At 40.0% G+C, this 14,353-nt stretch overlaps 1 protein-coding gene across 3 annotated transcripts in view; it reads left to right on the top strand.

Annotated features, from left to right (window-relative positions):
• CPEB3 (cytoplasmic polyadenylation element binding protein 3) overlaps nt 1-14,353 on the top strand; it is a 178,141-nt gene that overhangs the window by 150,966 nt on the left and 12,822 nt on the right. For all 3 annotated transcript variants that reach the window (XM_004427827.3, XM_087432272.1, XM_087432273.1), the window contains exon 9: nt 698-879. In XM_004427827.3, coding sequence (XP_004427884.1) covers nt 698-879 — 182 coding nt within the window. The remainder of the gene's footprint in view (nt 1-697; nt 880-14,353) is intronic.

Raw genomic sequence — 14,353 nt, 5'->3', positions numbered from 1 at the left:
CAGGATGGTATTTTTTTACTGCCTGTGTAGCAGCTTAGCATTTCCTGGCACATTGTAAGTGCTCAATAAATGTTCATTGCTGCTATTATCATTACTAGTATTATTATTATTTAGAATTCAGTGTGAGAGGTTAGTATGGAGATTTCTCAGTTGGGATAGAATATACTCTAAGATTTTTTATTATTTTTTTAATTGTGGAGATTTACTTTAAGGCCGTAAACATATTGCCTCTAGTTAAAATGAGGAGTTAATTTTTTTCTATAGCTTAATCTTAATATAGCAGTGTGACTTTAGTAATTGCTTTCAATTTTAGAGGTCAGTAAATAGGGCTGTTTCTTATTAACTTGTTAGGAACCATGAAATGCTTTGCCTACCCAGGGCCCACTCCAGTGGACCAAGCAGTTAGAAATTAGAACAGGAGGATTATTAATAGAGCATTCCTTTTATACTGTTGCTGAAGTTCTAATTATGTAAATCCATGGGTGTGTATAAATTTGTAATTTTTTTTTCATTTTATTTTTAAGTATCCTATGAGGAGGTCCCCTACTTGAGTTATAAGACTAGTGTGGATACTCTTTATGATACTTAACGTGGATTTTCCTTTTCTTAATTATGTTGCATGATCCTTAAATAGTTCTTCTCCTGGGCAAGAGTCCCTTCTAAACATTTATACAGAATTGGGTTTATTTTCTTGCAGTTGAACTGGCAATGATCATGGACCGTTTGTACGGTGGTGTCTGCTATGCTGGCATTGATACAGACCCAGAGCTGAAGTACCCCAAAGGTGCTGGCCGTGTGGCGTTCTCCAATCAGCAGAGTTACATTGCAGCTATCAGTGCTCGCTTTGTGCAGCTCCAACACAATGACATTGACAAACGGGTAAGCAACTGCTCAGGATATAATTGCTATGGGAGAGAAATGAAGTTTGTTCTATGGGCCGCTGGGGAGAAAAGCACCTTGTGATCATAAGTGAGCAGCTCTACCTTACATGGCATTAGTCCATGAGTCCTTCTAGGTTGCCTGAAAAAGAGACCTCCCTTGGTATTTAAGGCGTTAATGAACCTTCTGCCTCACCCATCTCTAGGGTGATGTTACACTTATGAAAATAACCCTGCAGAATTTAGTATACCAAACCAGTGCTGTTCAAAAGATGATGCCAACAAGTGCAAGCTTGAGAAGGTGATGAAGGCTGAGAAAGTGACTTAACGGAGGTTGAGAGCTGGTGCCTGTTGGACCCATGTGGTGCTCTTAAACCAACAAACTTGGACTAACATTTAATGTTAATGTTCGGGAGTATACATAAAATTTTGAAGTTCTGGTTTCTCTTAAAATTGCAAGATCACACATGGCAGCAATCATTGGAGCCAAATAGCCACTGTGCCCTCCTGTCCCCTCTCTTAACTCCCCGTGGTTCTGCTGCTCGTACCATATATGCATATGCATTACCTGCCTCTGTGCTCATTGATGTTACCTGCCCAGCAACCAGAGACATTCAAATTTGCTACCTCTGATCTAAAGAAGGGGACACGAGGTAGAGTTGTAGGGAGTTGGTGTGCTCAGTTAGGTTTGTGGACAGACATAGGTTTAAATCCCAGCTCTGCCACTGTTTGGAAGCTTGGGGGAATAGAAGGTGGTAGGAGCTAATCTGGGACCTATATTAATAGATTAAAAGAGCAAGAAGGAGAGTAGCATCAAATCTTGAACACCTCCCTATGCAGTTGTACAGTGGCTATTAATCCTTCCAGCAAAGGATGTTCTTGGGGCATACACTAGACTACAATAAATAGAGTAGAGTGAATATGTGCTATTATGAAGTTTCACCTATACTCTGTTCAGTTGACTTTGACTAATTTTGTGCAGCAGACTTAAGTTTCTTAGGAAGTGAAAGTTTCAATTGGTGATGGATTTTTTATATTCAACAAGATTATATTTTCATTAAGACATATATCTGATCAAATTACAAAAGCCAGTACTTAATCTATTTGCTACATCAGTCGGCTCCTTAAAAGTAAGTAGTGATGGTTTGTTTATTAATTAAAATAAATAAAATAATTCTTTTTCAGAATTTTGAAACACTCTTTGAATTAGTGGAGACTCAGAGGGATGATAAAGGTTTGACTCCAGTCCTAGTTTTCAAGCACCTATAGCATCCTGAGCTTCCCCTTTTGTAACAGTAATCCCCCTACAGACTGCAAGCTCCACAAAGATGGGCATGGTGTCTGTCTCATTCTCTGCTCCATTCCCCGTGCTTGCCCACTGCTTCATGTATAGATACAGTAGTAGATGCTTGATAAACCTTTGTTGAATTGACAAATGGTGCTACTTGGAGGGTTCTCTTATCTACTGCTGCTGGTACCAGTGGACTTGCTTGTGCCTGTACATTTGTGAGTCTGAAACACCAAATTCCATTACATTTAGACTTCTGTTGTACCGTCACTGGTGACCCCAGGCAATAAACTTAACCTGAAGAGTCTTAGGTTCTCATCTGTATGGAAGTAACTTTCTTCGCCCCTTCTGAAGCCAGAACTAGTGACTGACTGTACAGGAGGTAGGTCCTAAAGATGATAAACGAAGGTTCCATTTACCCATGCTTCTATCTTCCCTTTGTCCCCACCCTAACAACCTCCTGGCCTATTCATTAGTAGAGGGAAGTACACTTGCCCCAGGGATTATGGTAATCTTTGAGCCCCTTAGAGAATCACTGTACATCCAGATCCTATTTGTTTTGTTACCTACTCCTCCTCCCACCCCTGCTCTGCTCAGGCCCTCAGTATTTCTTCCCACAAGACTTAGAAGTAGGTAAAACAAGAGAGAATTGGTTTTTCTTTTATTAGCATAATCATAGGCCATGCTATGAAAATGTATTTGGAACATCAAACTTCTCAAGACTGAGGAAAGCCGTTGATTGTTTTCTGCCTGCTATATTTGGGTTAACAACACCTTCCGTATCTTAGAGTACTTCTTGATAAACATTTGGGGTAGTAGCCAGTTGTAGTGGAAAGAGTACGGAATTTGGAGCTAGAACAGATTCCAATACATTTAAAGCTCTGCTGCATCAGTCGCTGGTGACCCCAAGCAAGTTACTTAATGCCAGGAGCCTCAGGTCCTTATCTGGAGCTCCCTCCTGATGGTGGTCTGAAGATTAAATGGGATTTGAGGATTGAACAGCCAGAGCCGTATGGCAGTTGGATAGATGTTTAACTAGCACTTGCTGGTTAACAGTGTTCATCTTGCTACAAATACCCTTAATACCAAAGTCGTTAATATCATGTAGCTTGAATTTTATCGCTTGCTCTCCTGAAGATGTAGTGAAAAGGTACACTGGTTAGCGAAAAGAGCACTGGGCCAGAGTCAGATGGCTGGGTCTAGATGTGGCCCTGTTCTCTGTGAGCTATGTGACTTTGGGCAGGTCACTTAAATTCTGAGCTTCAGTGTATAATGAGGGCAGTGGTAATAGCCTTGTGTATCCCACAAGATTGTTGAGAAGCCCAGAAGAGATAATGAACAAGAAAGCAGTATATACAATGTAACACAGTGTACACGGATATAATAGGGCTGTTGTTGTGGTCACAAGAATGCTACCTCCATCCACATGGTGTCAAAAAGGGACCTGTCAGTTCCTTCGGTGCCCTGGGATGCGAGTCATCTAAGTGGGAGAATTGGAAATCTTTCAAAGTGGCGGAGTCCCTGCTCTCCTGTCTCCAGCTCCATCTTCATGCTCTTTGTTTGCCCTGACCAATATGGAGACCATTTTCTTTATTCTGAGAGATGGAAGCCAGCTTCTTCTTGAGTTGGGCTCTTTTTTCACTGTTCTTCCGGTCTTCTGTGAACACACTCCCTTCCCCCAAATGGTTACTCTGTCCTCTTCTTGTTTTCTTCTTGCTTTGAACATAGCCAACAATACCATTTTGAGCCTCTGTTAACTATACCCTTCATACATGCTTTTTTAGGTTCATTCCTAGTTTTATTTTTATTTATCTTTCTCCTGAAGCTTAAATTTGAACTTTTCAGAAAGCTCCCATTATATATAAGCACATTAATATTTCTTTAGGTAATGCCCTTTTTCTTTCTCAGGGGCTCTGTTCTTGATTATCTACAGAGAATTTCTATTGTTAGGCACACCCTTCTTTCCTGAATAACACCTCCAGGTTTTTAGCAGTACTGTAGTCTCATAGCTAAGGTTTTGAAACTTGTTGTCCTAAAAGTCAAGGGGCAGATGTCCATCTGTGCCCACAGTCCCTTTCCTTGCTTTTGCAAATTCCAAGAGCTACAGTCTTTTTCTCCTTCCTTCTGATGTTAGCCTAGCGTTGCCTTTAAACCGAGACCTTGACTATTTTAAGTAGCATCAACCTTTATTAGCTTTTTGGTCAAAGGAGCCTCCTTTGCTGTCTGCATCATTATAAATGCAGACTTAGTGGAATCAGTAGATTAAAATAAAACAAACTACAGATGGCATTTTAAGGGCCACTTGCTTCCTGTTTTCAGCCTTTACCCCTTTCACTGTTTGCCCCATATGGAGAGTGGGAGAGGGCCACCTGCAGAGCAGCAATGCCTGGAACCGTGGAAGATCTAGGACTGCTTGAGGTGTGTGCTCTCAGGTTGCACGTTTCCTAGGTAAACTCTTGAAGGTACATGAAGAAGAATTTGACTGGTCTATTTCTTTTACCTCTTTTGTATCCAAGTTTTTTCAAAAAAGACATCTTTTTTGAGAGTTTATTTATGTATTTTTTTATTATTATTGTTGTTATTACTGCTCTTTAGCTAAGTTTTTAGATGGAGTGGTTTATTGGGAAAACACAACCTTTATAGACTTGATTTCTTCCCATTATCTTAGAGACTTTTTGGCTTGTTTATGAGTATAAAATAAGATATGTCAATATGCAACATTTATAGGAATAGTTGATCCTGTAGCTTTGGCACTTTCATCTCTGCTGTCATTTAACTCATCCATAATGTCAACATCTTGAAAGAAGAGGTGGTTTTTTTTGTTTTCGTAACAGCTCTATTGAGATATAATTCACATACTATACAAATCACCAGTTTGAAGTATACAATTCAGTAGTTTTTAGTATATTTACATAGTTGTGCAACACATCACCACAGTCAATTTTAGAACATAGGAAGAGGTATTTTAATGTACAGCCTTTTAGTTTGCAGTAAGAGGATCAGTTGAATAATAACCCCAGTGAGGGAGATGGGGAACACTGCATTTATCCTGTATAATTTTGCTTAGCTCATTATAGGGAGAGGATCCTACTTATTTAACCTGTGCTCTTCGAAGTCACAGGAACAAGGCAGCCCAGGCTGTTGGGGAAAACTTCTGACCCTTGTGTTAGCTGTAATTAGGGTCCCCCAAGAATATATGACTTGTTGGAGTGGGCTGATAAATCTACACATCAACAAACTTTTTGCCATAGTATGTCTAGCAATGGGAGGACTAGCAGAGGTGGACAGGGGCTTCTAATGGTAGTTCCTTACAGAGCTATTATGATCTTGACTCTGCCGCCTGTGCGCAGAGGTCTGAATGGGAGTGCTTGGCACATAGGTGGTATGAGTAAATGTGTAGAATAAATTAGGATGATACATGGGAGAGCAAGAACTAGAAGCAACCAACGGAAGGCTGTCAAGGATACTAGGGTGAGTCATTCTCATCTGTCACCTGTACATCAGAGTGGCTTCCCCATTGGTCTCCCCAATTCGACTTTAGCCCATCTCTAATTCATTCTTTACATAAAAACCAGAGTGATCACTTAAAATCATAATTTGAATCATGTCTTTTCCTCCTTTAAACATTTTGATTATGTTCTACTGCCCTTAGGATAAAGGTTAAAGTTCTTAATTAACGTTGCCTACACGACCCCTCATGTACTACAATACTCCTGCCTTAGCTCTCCCTTCCTCTTCTCGAGCCAGTCACAACTGGCCTTTTTCTCCATTTTTCAGTGTTATTGTAGATACTGCTTCCTCTGCCTGCCTAATACCCACTTTTCCTTCAGGTCTCAGTTTAATTGTGATATTTTTGGGAATCCTTTCCTCAGTGGAGCTTACCTCTCCCCCATAGATCATTGTCATAATACTATCTGCCATTCCTTTGTGGCATTAAATACCTCTGTAATGAAATAATGCTGTGTTTAATGGACATTAAACATAACGGCTCAGAGGGGAAGCACTTATATACCAATCTTTGGCATATACAACTGTCCACCAGAGGGCACTCTGCATAGCTTTCCTTTTCTACTTAGTTAAGAACACTCACTTAAGTAATAAACAAATTTAGGTTTTGCTATTTAGAATATCAAAAAGTGGGCCGGCCCCGTGGCTTAGCGGTTAAGTGCGTGCGTTCTGCTACTGGCGGCCCAGGTTCGGATCCCGGGCGCGCACCGATGCACTGCTTCTCTGGCCATGCTGAGGCCGCGTCCCACATACAGCAACTAGAAGGATGTGCAACTATGACACACAACTATCTACTGGGGCTTTGGGGGAAAAAAAAGGAGGAGGATTGGCAATAGATGTTAGCTCAGAGCCGGTCTTCCTCAGCAAAAAGAGGAGGATTAGCATGGATGTTAGCTCAGGGCTGATCTTCCTCACAAAAAGAAAAAAAGAAAAGAATATCAAAAAGTGTTCTTTGACACTTATAGTACGTTAAAGCTGGACTTAACCTTAGGCATGACGTCGTCCAACCCCCTTTATTTTTCAACAAAGGAGAATCTAGGAGTGGTTTGGAGACTATCAAGATACCTGTCACTTAAGGACAGGGTTGCCTCTACTCATGGGACTCCCTTTCTAAACCTTGCTGCTCATCCAGAGTCTAATGTTTCTTCAAAACCACTTCTTCCATGAAGTCCTTTTTCCACAGACCTGGGTTAGGAACTCCTGAATTAGATTATAGTTTCCTTATTTAGTTTTATACATGTTTCAGTATTTCACATAACTTTTCAGGTAAACATACACTGCACTGAGCAGGGCACATCTGGAGTTTGTTATTAGGATTGTCTAGTATGTCTATAGATCATTTTGAACATTAACAAAATGAGTTTGAAATTTTTTTGCTTTTTTTGCAATTATTTTGCTTTAGATTTTCACTTTTATGTTGTCTTCATGTAAAATCTTTTTCAGGTCAGTGTGAGCCAATGCAACTCCACTGGATTATAACATTTAGTGAAAGTGTTTGGCATGTTTAGTGTCATAATGACCCTTGTTATGGAACATTATTATAAATGACACAAATGCAATTATACCTCAATTTTTCCTTCAAAGGAACAATTTTTAACATTTAGAAAAAAATCCTTTAAGGCTTATATTATGTATATTTTGTGGCTAATGCTCACCAGTTATTTGCCAATTGGTAATTTGTCCCTGTGTTGACAATATCCAGGTTGTATGATACCCAGCACAGCTGTTCTCAGCATTTCTTCTGCCTTGGCATACATGAGGCATGTGATACACTCTCGTGGATTACAGAGATTCCCTAGAACACTAAGAGGGTGGAGCATTTGTATATCTAATGGGGGGGCTATACCCCACACCCGCTCCTGTCCTCACCACGCAGAGAGCCATGGCTGTAGTGAAAAAGCGTCCTGGCTTGGGAATTGGGAGATAAGAGTCTACATTCCTAGCTCTTCTCTCATTTATGGTGTGACCTTGGGCAAGTTACTTAACCTTTTAGAGGCTTGATTTTACTGATTTTATTGTCCCATATTAGTGGGGACAATAAAACACCAGCCTATCTTATGGTTCATTACACAGATAAACAATGACAGATGAAGAAGTGCTTTGAAAAGTTATTAGGCTGTACAGGTGTTGATTTGTATTATTGCTGAGCCTGGCCTCTTTAAATTGTGCTGCTGCCTAACCATATGTCCAAGGTTAATTGTTGACTCTTTTTTTTTTTTTCCTTCCAAAGTGTCTGCTCAGTTCCACTAAGAATCTTGAATATTAGGATAGTAAAATAGTTGAAATTGACATTAAAAAAAAAAGAAATTAACATAGGTGCCAATCTACCAACGTGCTAGTTGGATATTAGTCAAGACACATATGTAGAGACTCTTAAGTTCCTTTTATAGATGTAAACACCTGGATGCATTTTTCCATTTAGAAGATTTTTTTCTCTTTAGTGTAGAAAGAGGTGTTTTTACCAGTATCTTTTCTCTGATAATGAAAAAATTTTGAACCTGAAATTGAGTAGAAGGTTAGAATTAAATTTTTCTTATATTCCTTTGAACAGTGTTTCTGTGAAAAACTGGAACAGTTTAAAGTATTTAAGTACAATGAAGGCAAAAGAGGGCACCTGTGCTCATTCTGTCTGTTTTAATGGTATTTTTAGAAGTGATGCCAAATGAACACTTAAGATGTAAAATCTCTGCTAAATCCAGTTTTCTTTATAACTCAAGTCTATGTCACTTACATATGAAAGATTTTTGTAGTGTGAAAAATGAGATCATTAGAAAATGGGTAATCTTTTTACATGGCCATTTTTCTACCCTTTTGTCTACTCTGTGTGGTACTGAGAAAATTTGTAAGGGTAGAATCGGTTGAATCTCCCTTGGTCTAACAAAAACATATGATTTGACTGATGTGAACAATTTCTTTACAAAAATCTGAGGGGTCCGCCCTGACAACTGTTGTTTAACTCAACTTGGTCATGTTGTCTCCTAGAAATTTGTAAGTCAGATGTGTATAACTTGAAATGTATCATGCAGTAGACATTGGTTATAGTCTGCCAACTCAGCCCATAGAGACCTTTTTACTAGTAGAAAGGATACTAGGCCAGAATTCGCCAATCTGGGGTTTAGTATTGACTATACCACTTATTATATAGCTTGAAGAAAGGATATGTGTGTATGTGTGTTAATGAAAGTGCTTTTGAAAACTGTAAAGCACTCTGTCAATGTGATAACACATTGATTTACATGAACCCGTGAATGACTAATATTTGAGCTCTTCTGGAAGATGCTTATTAGACGTCTAATTGGAATTTCATGTGATAAAAGGAGTTAAATATTTCAGGCAAGATAGGGGTAAAGTTGGTAGTTATTTGCATTTTTGAAACAGGGGGAGGAGCTCTCAGTAGGCAGGTCTGCCCTGCCCAGAAATCTGTCCTTAAAATTAGTTCCCTTAAACCATCATTTTCGGGCCGGCCCCGTGGCTTAGCGGTTAAGTGCGCGCGCTCCGACACTGGCGACCAGGCTTCGGATCCCGGGATCGCACCGACGCACCGCTTCTCCAGCCATGCTGAGGCCACGTTCCACGTACAGCAACTGGAAGGATGTGCAGCTATGACAGACAACTATCTACTGGGGCTTTGGGGGAAAAATAAATAAAATAAAATCTTTAAAAAGAAAACCATCATTTCCTAAATTGTTCTCCATAAAACATAAGTCTCTTGGAATTTTAATGTTTTACCAAAAAAAATCTTTTTCTGAGTCATATGAGTTTGGAAATGCTTTCTTGAAGAAAGTTAAATAGACTGGGTTATTCTAGGACTTCTTAGTATCTTTTATATACTAATCTTTATTGTGGAGCTCCAAGAAGGAGACAATAAGCAATTTTTCACAAATTTTTTTTGGTCATGGAACTCTTCTAAAATGTACCATTCTTGGGAATAATGCTCTAGGGAACTCAGTTGAGAAAATACTGTGTTTTCAGCTTCTTTCTTCTTTCATGCTCAAATTCACAGGTTTAATGAGTAGTTGACTATTTTTCCCTTCCTCAGTCCCTTTTTTCCAAGTGTGTCCCACTCATCACATATTTTCTTTTATTATTATTATTATTCTGGTGAAAAAACACATGAGACTACCCTCTTAATAAATTTTTAAGTGTACAGTACAGTATTGTTAACTGGAAGCACAGTGTTGTACAGTAGATCTCTATAACTTTTTCATCTTGTATAACTGAAACTTTATACCCTTTGAATAGCAACTCCCCACTTCCCCCTGCTCCCAACCCCTGGCAACCACCATTCTACTTTCTGCTTTCTATGAGTTTGACTGCTTTAGATACCTCATATATGTGGAATCATGCAGTGTTTGTCGTTCTATGACTGGCTTATTTCACTTAGCAGAATGTCCTTAAGGTTCATCCATGTTGTTGCATGTGACGGGATTTCTTTCTTTTTTAAGACTGAATAATATACCATTGTATGTCCATACCACATTTTCTTTATCCATTCATTCATTGATGGACATTTACGTTGCTCCCAGACCTTGGCTATTGTGAATAATGCTGCGATGAACATGATAGTGCAAATATCTCTTTGAGATCCTGATTTCAATTCTTTTGAATAAATACCCAGAAGTGGGATTGCTGAACATATTTTCTATCTGCAGAGGGTTGAGGTGGGGCAGGGAAACAGCAGCTACATATCCATGGTAGTGGTGGGGCATCAAATAAGTAGTTGATATTCTCTTTAGTTTTTATAGTTATTTGTCTTTTGATTGCTTGAGATTATCTATTGTATCTTTCTAACATATCAGTTTCTGTGTAAGAAGGGAAAATAGTTTGAAATCAATATACCATTGACAAATAATATTCCCTTGACTCTGTTTTAGCTTAATGCAGAGGACCAGAGAGACTGACTTTCAGTTAGCTAATTTGGGGCTTTCTAATACTTTTATTTAAGGAACATTATGATAGCTAAGCCATAGCACATAGTATTTGCTTTGAATAGCATACTCTTTAGAATAACCCATTTTTGATTTAATGAGATGTTATCCATTGTACCTTTCTTTGCAAGCATTTCAAGTACTTCACATATTTAATCTTTTTTTTTTCTCTTTGCTAGAAACATGTTGGGCCTGAATTTTAGCTAAAGACTATCAAAGGCTTTATATTTTTAGCCTGCATGAAGATTAATATGACCCAGTAATCATACTAACAGAAGTGCTGATAATACTACACTTTGTCCCTTGGCCACAGCTGGAATGTATAAGATGACTCAATAGCAAAAGAAGTGAGACTTCCGATGACCTGTTCCCAGACTATTTCTGCTCCTAGCTTTAGTCTGGGACTTCCACAGCCCAGCCATTTATTTTGCTGTTACTGGCCCCTGCCTGAATCTGGCTTGAAAGCTTCCCAGCTGTAGCTATAGCTATGTGTGATTTGAGCCTTTGAGAGAAAGCAGCGCCCAGAAGTGAGTTCAAATATCATCTAAACTAATTCTACCTAGGCTTATTTTGAAGGACTGGGCATCTCAGAGCCTTTGACTAGAAATCGTTTTTGTTTTTTTTTTAGGTTTTATTTATTTATTTATTTATTTATTTATTTATTTATTTATGAGGAAGATCAGCCCTGAGCTAACATCCATGCTAATCCTCCTCTTTTTTTTGCTGAGGAAGACTGGCTCTGAGCTAACATCTATTGCCAATCCTCCTCCTTTTTCTCCCCCCAAAACCCCAGTAGGTAGTTGTATGTCATAGTTGCACATCCTTCTAGTTGCTGTATGTGGGATGCGGCCTCAGCATGGCCGGAGAAGCGGTGCGTCGATGCACGCCTGGGATCTGAACCTGGGCCGCCAGCAGCGGAGCGTGCTCACTTAACCGCTAAGCCACGGGGCCGGCCCTAGAAACAGTTTTTAAATAGAGTTTGGGTCATCTAAAGAAAGAGAGAGAACGACATCCTGTTTTCTGAACAGCGCGGAAACTTGTTGTCTTGTCTCTCCTTCCTCATCTTAACCCCTGATCTCTCCTGTCCTGTTCTCTCTTTTCATGTCTTCTCTCTTGGAATTATGATAATTTTTAATATGAAAACTCTTTAGAGTGGTTAAATGGTCTTCTTTCCTGCTCATATCTGAGTATAGAGGCTGTTTATGAGATTACTAATGGGAAAAGGTCCATCACCATTTTTTTAGGTAGTATTCTTAGGGGGGGATGATTCAAGTTCTTTAATCCCAGAAGCCAGGGGGTATCAGTCAATTAGCAGTTTCTTGGTAAGTGCTTATTCTTGCTTGGGAGAGCTGGTCCAAACCTCTCATAGGGTAGGGGAAACTGAGGCCTGCAAGGGGGGTTTTTTTGTGTGTGTGTGTGAGGAAGATTAGCCCTGAGCTAACATCCAATGCCAATCCTCCCCTTTTTGCTGAGGAAGATCGGCCCTGGGCTAACATCCGTGCCCATCTTCCTCTACTTTATGTGGGACGCCGCCACAGCAGGGCTTGACAAGCAGTGCGTCGCTGTGTGCCCGGGATCCGAACCTGTGAACCCTGGGCTGCTCAAGTGGAGCACGTGCACTTAACCAATGCGCCACCAGGCCGGCCCCGCCTGCAAGGTTTTGATGTAGCCGGTTAATGGATAGAGCCAGGGTGCTCTGCACTCCTACACCCTGGCTTGGGGGCTGCTGCCATGGCAGTTAGGCATTTCACAGATATTTAGTGGTTTTCATACCCTTGATTCTCCACATGATACACTCTTCTGCTACTAGAACTTGGTTTGGGGCTGATTTACGTCCTTACCTCCAGCCCCACTCCCAAGCACCATGGAAGGAAATCAGCCTAGATAGTGAATCTATGGATTGTGCAGGATATTGTCAGTTGGCCCTTCTTTGTTTCATCTTAAGGGCAAACAGAGCACTCACAGATCTCTCTGTGCTCTAGAAACATATCACAGAGGCGTCAACATTAGCACACATAAGCACATTCTGAACTGTGGGAAAGGCCAAGGGTGATTTTATTTTATTTTATTTTATTTATTTTATTTTATTTTAATTTTCTTTTTTTATTTATTTTATTTTTTTTGTGAGGAAGATCTGCCCTGAGCTAACATCCATGCCAATCCTCCTCTTTTTTTTTGCTGAAGAAGATTGGCCCTGGGCTAACATCTGTGCCCATCTTCCTCTACTTTATATGGGACTCCGCCACAGCATGGCCTGACAAGCGGTGCATCGGTGCGTGCCCAAGATCCGAACCCGGGCCGGCGGCAGCGGAGCGTGCGCGCTTAACCGCTGTGCCACAGGGCTGGCCCCACAAGGGTGATTTTAAAACCTTTCTTCCCCTAGCACTTGAAAATTGAAAAATGGTAAGTCTCATCCTTTGAGAGGTAAAATGAAAATAAAATCCAAACCATTTCCCCTATGTTCTTTTAAATCTACCCCAGATTGCTTCTAAAATTAATTACTGTGAATTTGCTGTATCTGGAAGGTTGTGGATAACTTTGTTGCTAAGGAAAAGCTATTTTCACATTGCTACTTTAATTTCCTAGTCATCTGTCGTCTGCTTTCTAAACAGCAGGATTCCAGCTCATAGTCAACTGAAAAACTAAAAATTTATGTTTAAACATTCTTAGTATTGCCTGCCAGTGGAGGACCTGTTTTAGCAACTGTAAAGACACCATGTTTAGTGGGAATGGTAATGAGATTACTGTGTTTTTTAGGCCTGGATGGTTGTACTCTGTGACACATGCCAAGAAGATTAGGAGCACATTATGTTTAATAGTTTTGAGCACACAAAATAAACTGTTTTTTCCAGGAGGCATCGTGCTCCAGATGAGAAGTGGCCTACCTGACTTCTGGGCAAGCCTTTACATTTATCCCTGTTAAATTATACCTCTTCACTTGGCCTCTTTCTCCCGTTTGTCCACTCTGTCTCCATTATCTGAAATCATTGCTTCTACTCAACTTCCAGCCACCTGTAAGCATGCCTTACTTGCCTTGGGATGGCTAGGTATCTGACAGACTTAATGTGGTTTTTCCTGTCACCAAAGGGCAGATTGCAGCAGTGACCAGTCTTTAGCTGTCCTTCATATGACCTTTAGCACATAATTCAAACTAAGCCTGACCTCGGCTAATGCCTCCTTTCTCATTACTACAACTTTTCAGGTCCAAGGAGAGAGAATTCTGGACCTGTGAGTAGTTTATGGTCTCCCTAGGTATCTCTTCTCCGCCACCAAGAGCTGTTTGGTCATTACTTTATTTACTTTAGGAGATCATTTTATTGACTGATATCAAAATAACTGCAGACAGGAACATTTTCTCTAACTTGTTAGAAATAAAACAATGTCAGCATTGAGATCAGGTGTGAAAGTATGGCTTTCTCTTTGTCTATATCATTCTAAATATATTATTCCCTTTATCGGTCTTCTTAGAGCCACTTATGCAGGGTTCCACATCAGTCCTCCTTATCCTTAATGATTACCAGCTCATCAATAAGTTACACATATTCTTCAACATCCTTGGGCATGGTCATCTCCATTAGGTATGTGGTATGAATTTAAGTGTCTCTCTCTAGGAACTTTTCATCTCCTGCGCCTGCAAATCTCTTTGAAGTAGAGGGTCAGCTTGGTGATATGGTTGGCTTTGCATAGGGCTCTAATATTTGGACTTGAATGGTAGTATAGATCAGTAATGTGATCCCAACAGGTTGATCTCC

This window comes from Ceratotherium simum, chromosome 6, assembly GCF_057802395.1.
Source record: "Ceratotherium simum simum isolate JZ-2026a chromosome 6, ASM5780239v1, whole genome shotgun sequence".
NCBI lineage: Eukaryota > Metazoa > Chordata > Mammalia > Perissodactyla > Rhinocerotidae > Ceratotherium > Ceratotherium simum.
Note: the sequence above shows the minus strand (reverse complement) of the source record. Positions and strands in the feature narration are given on the sequence as shown.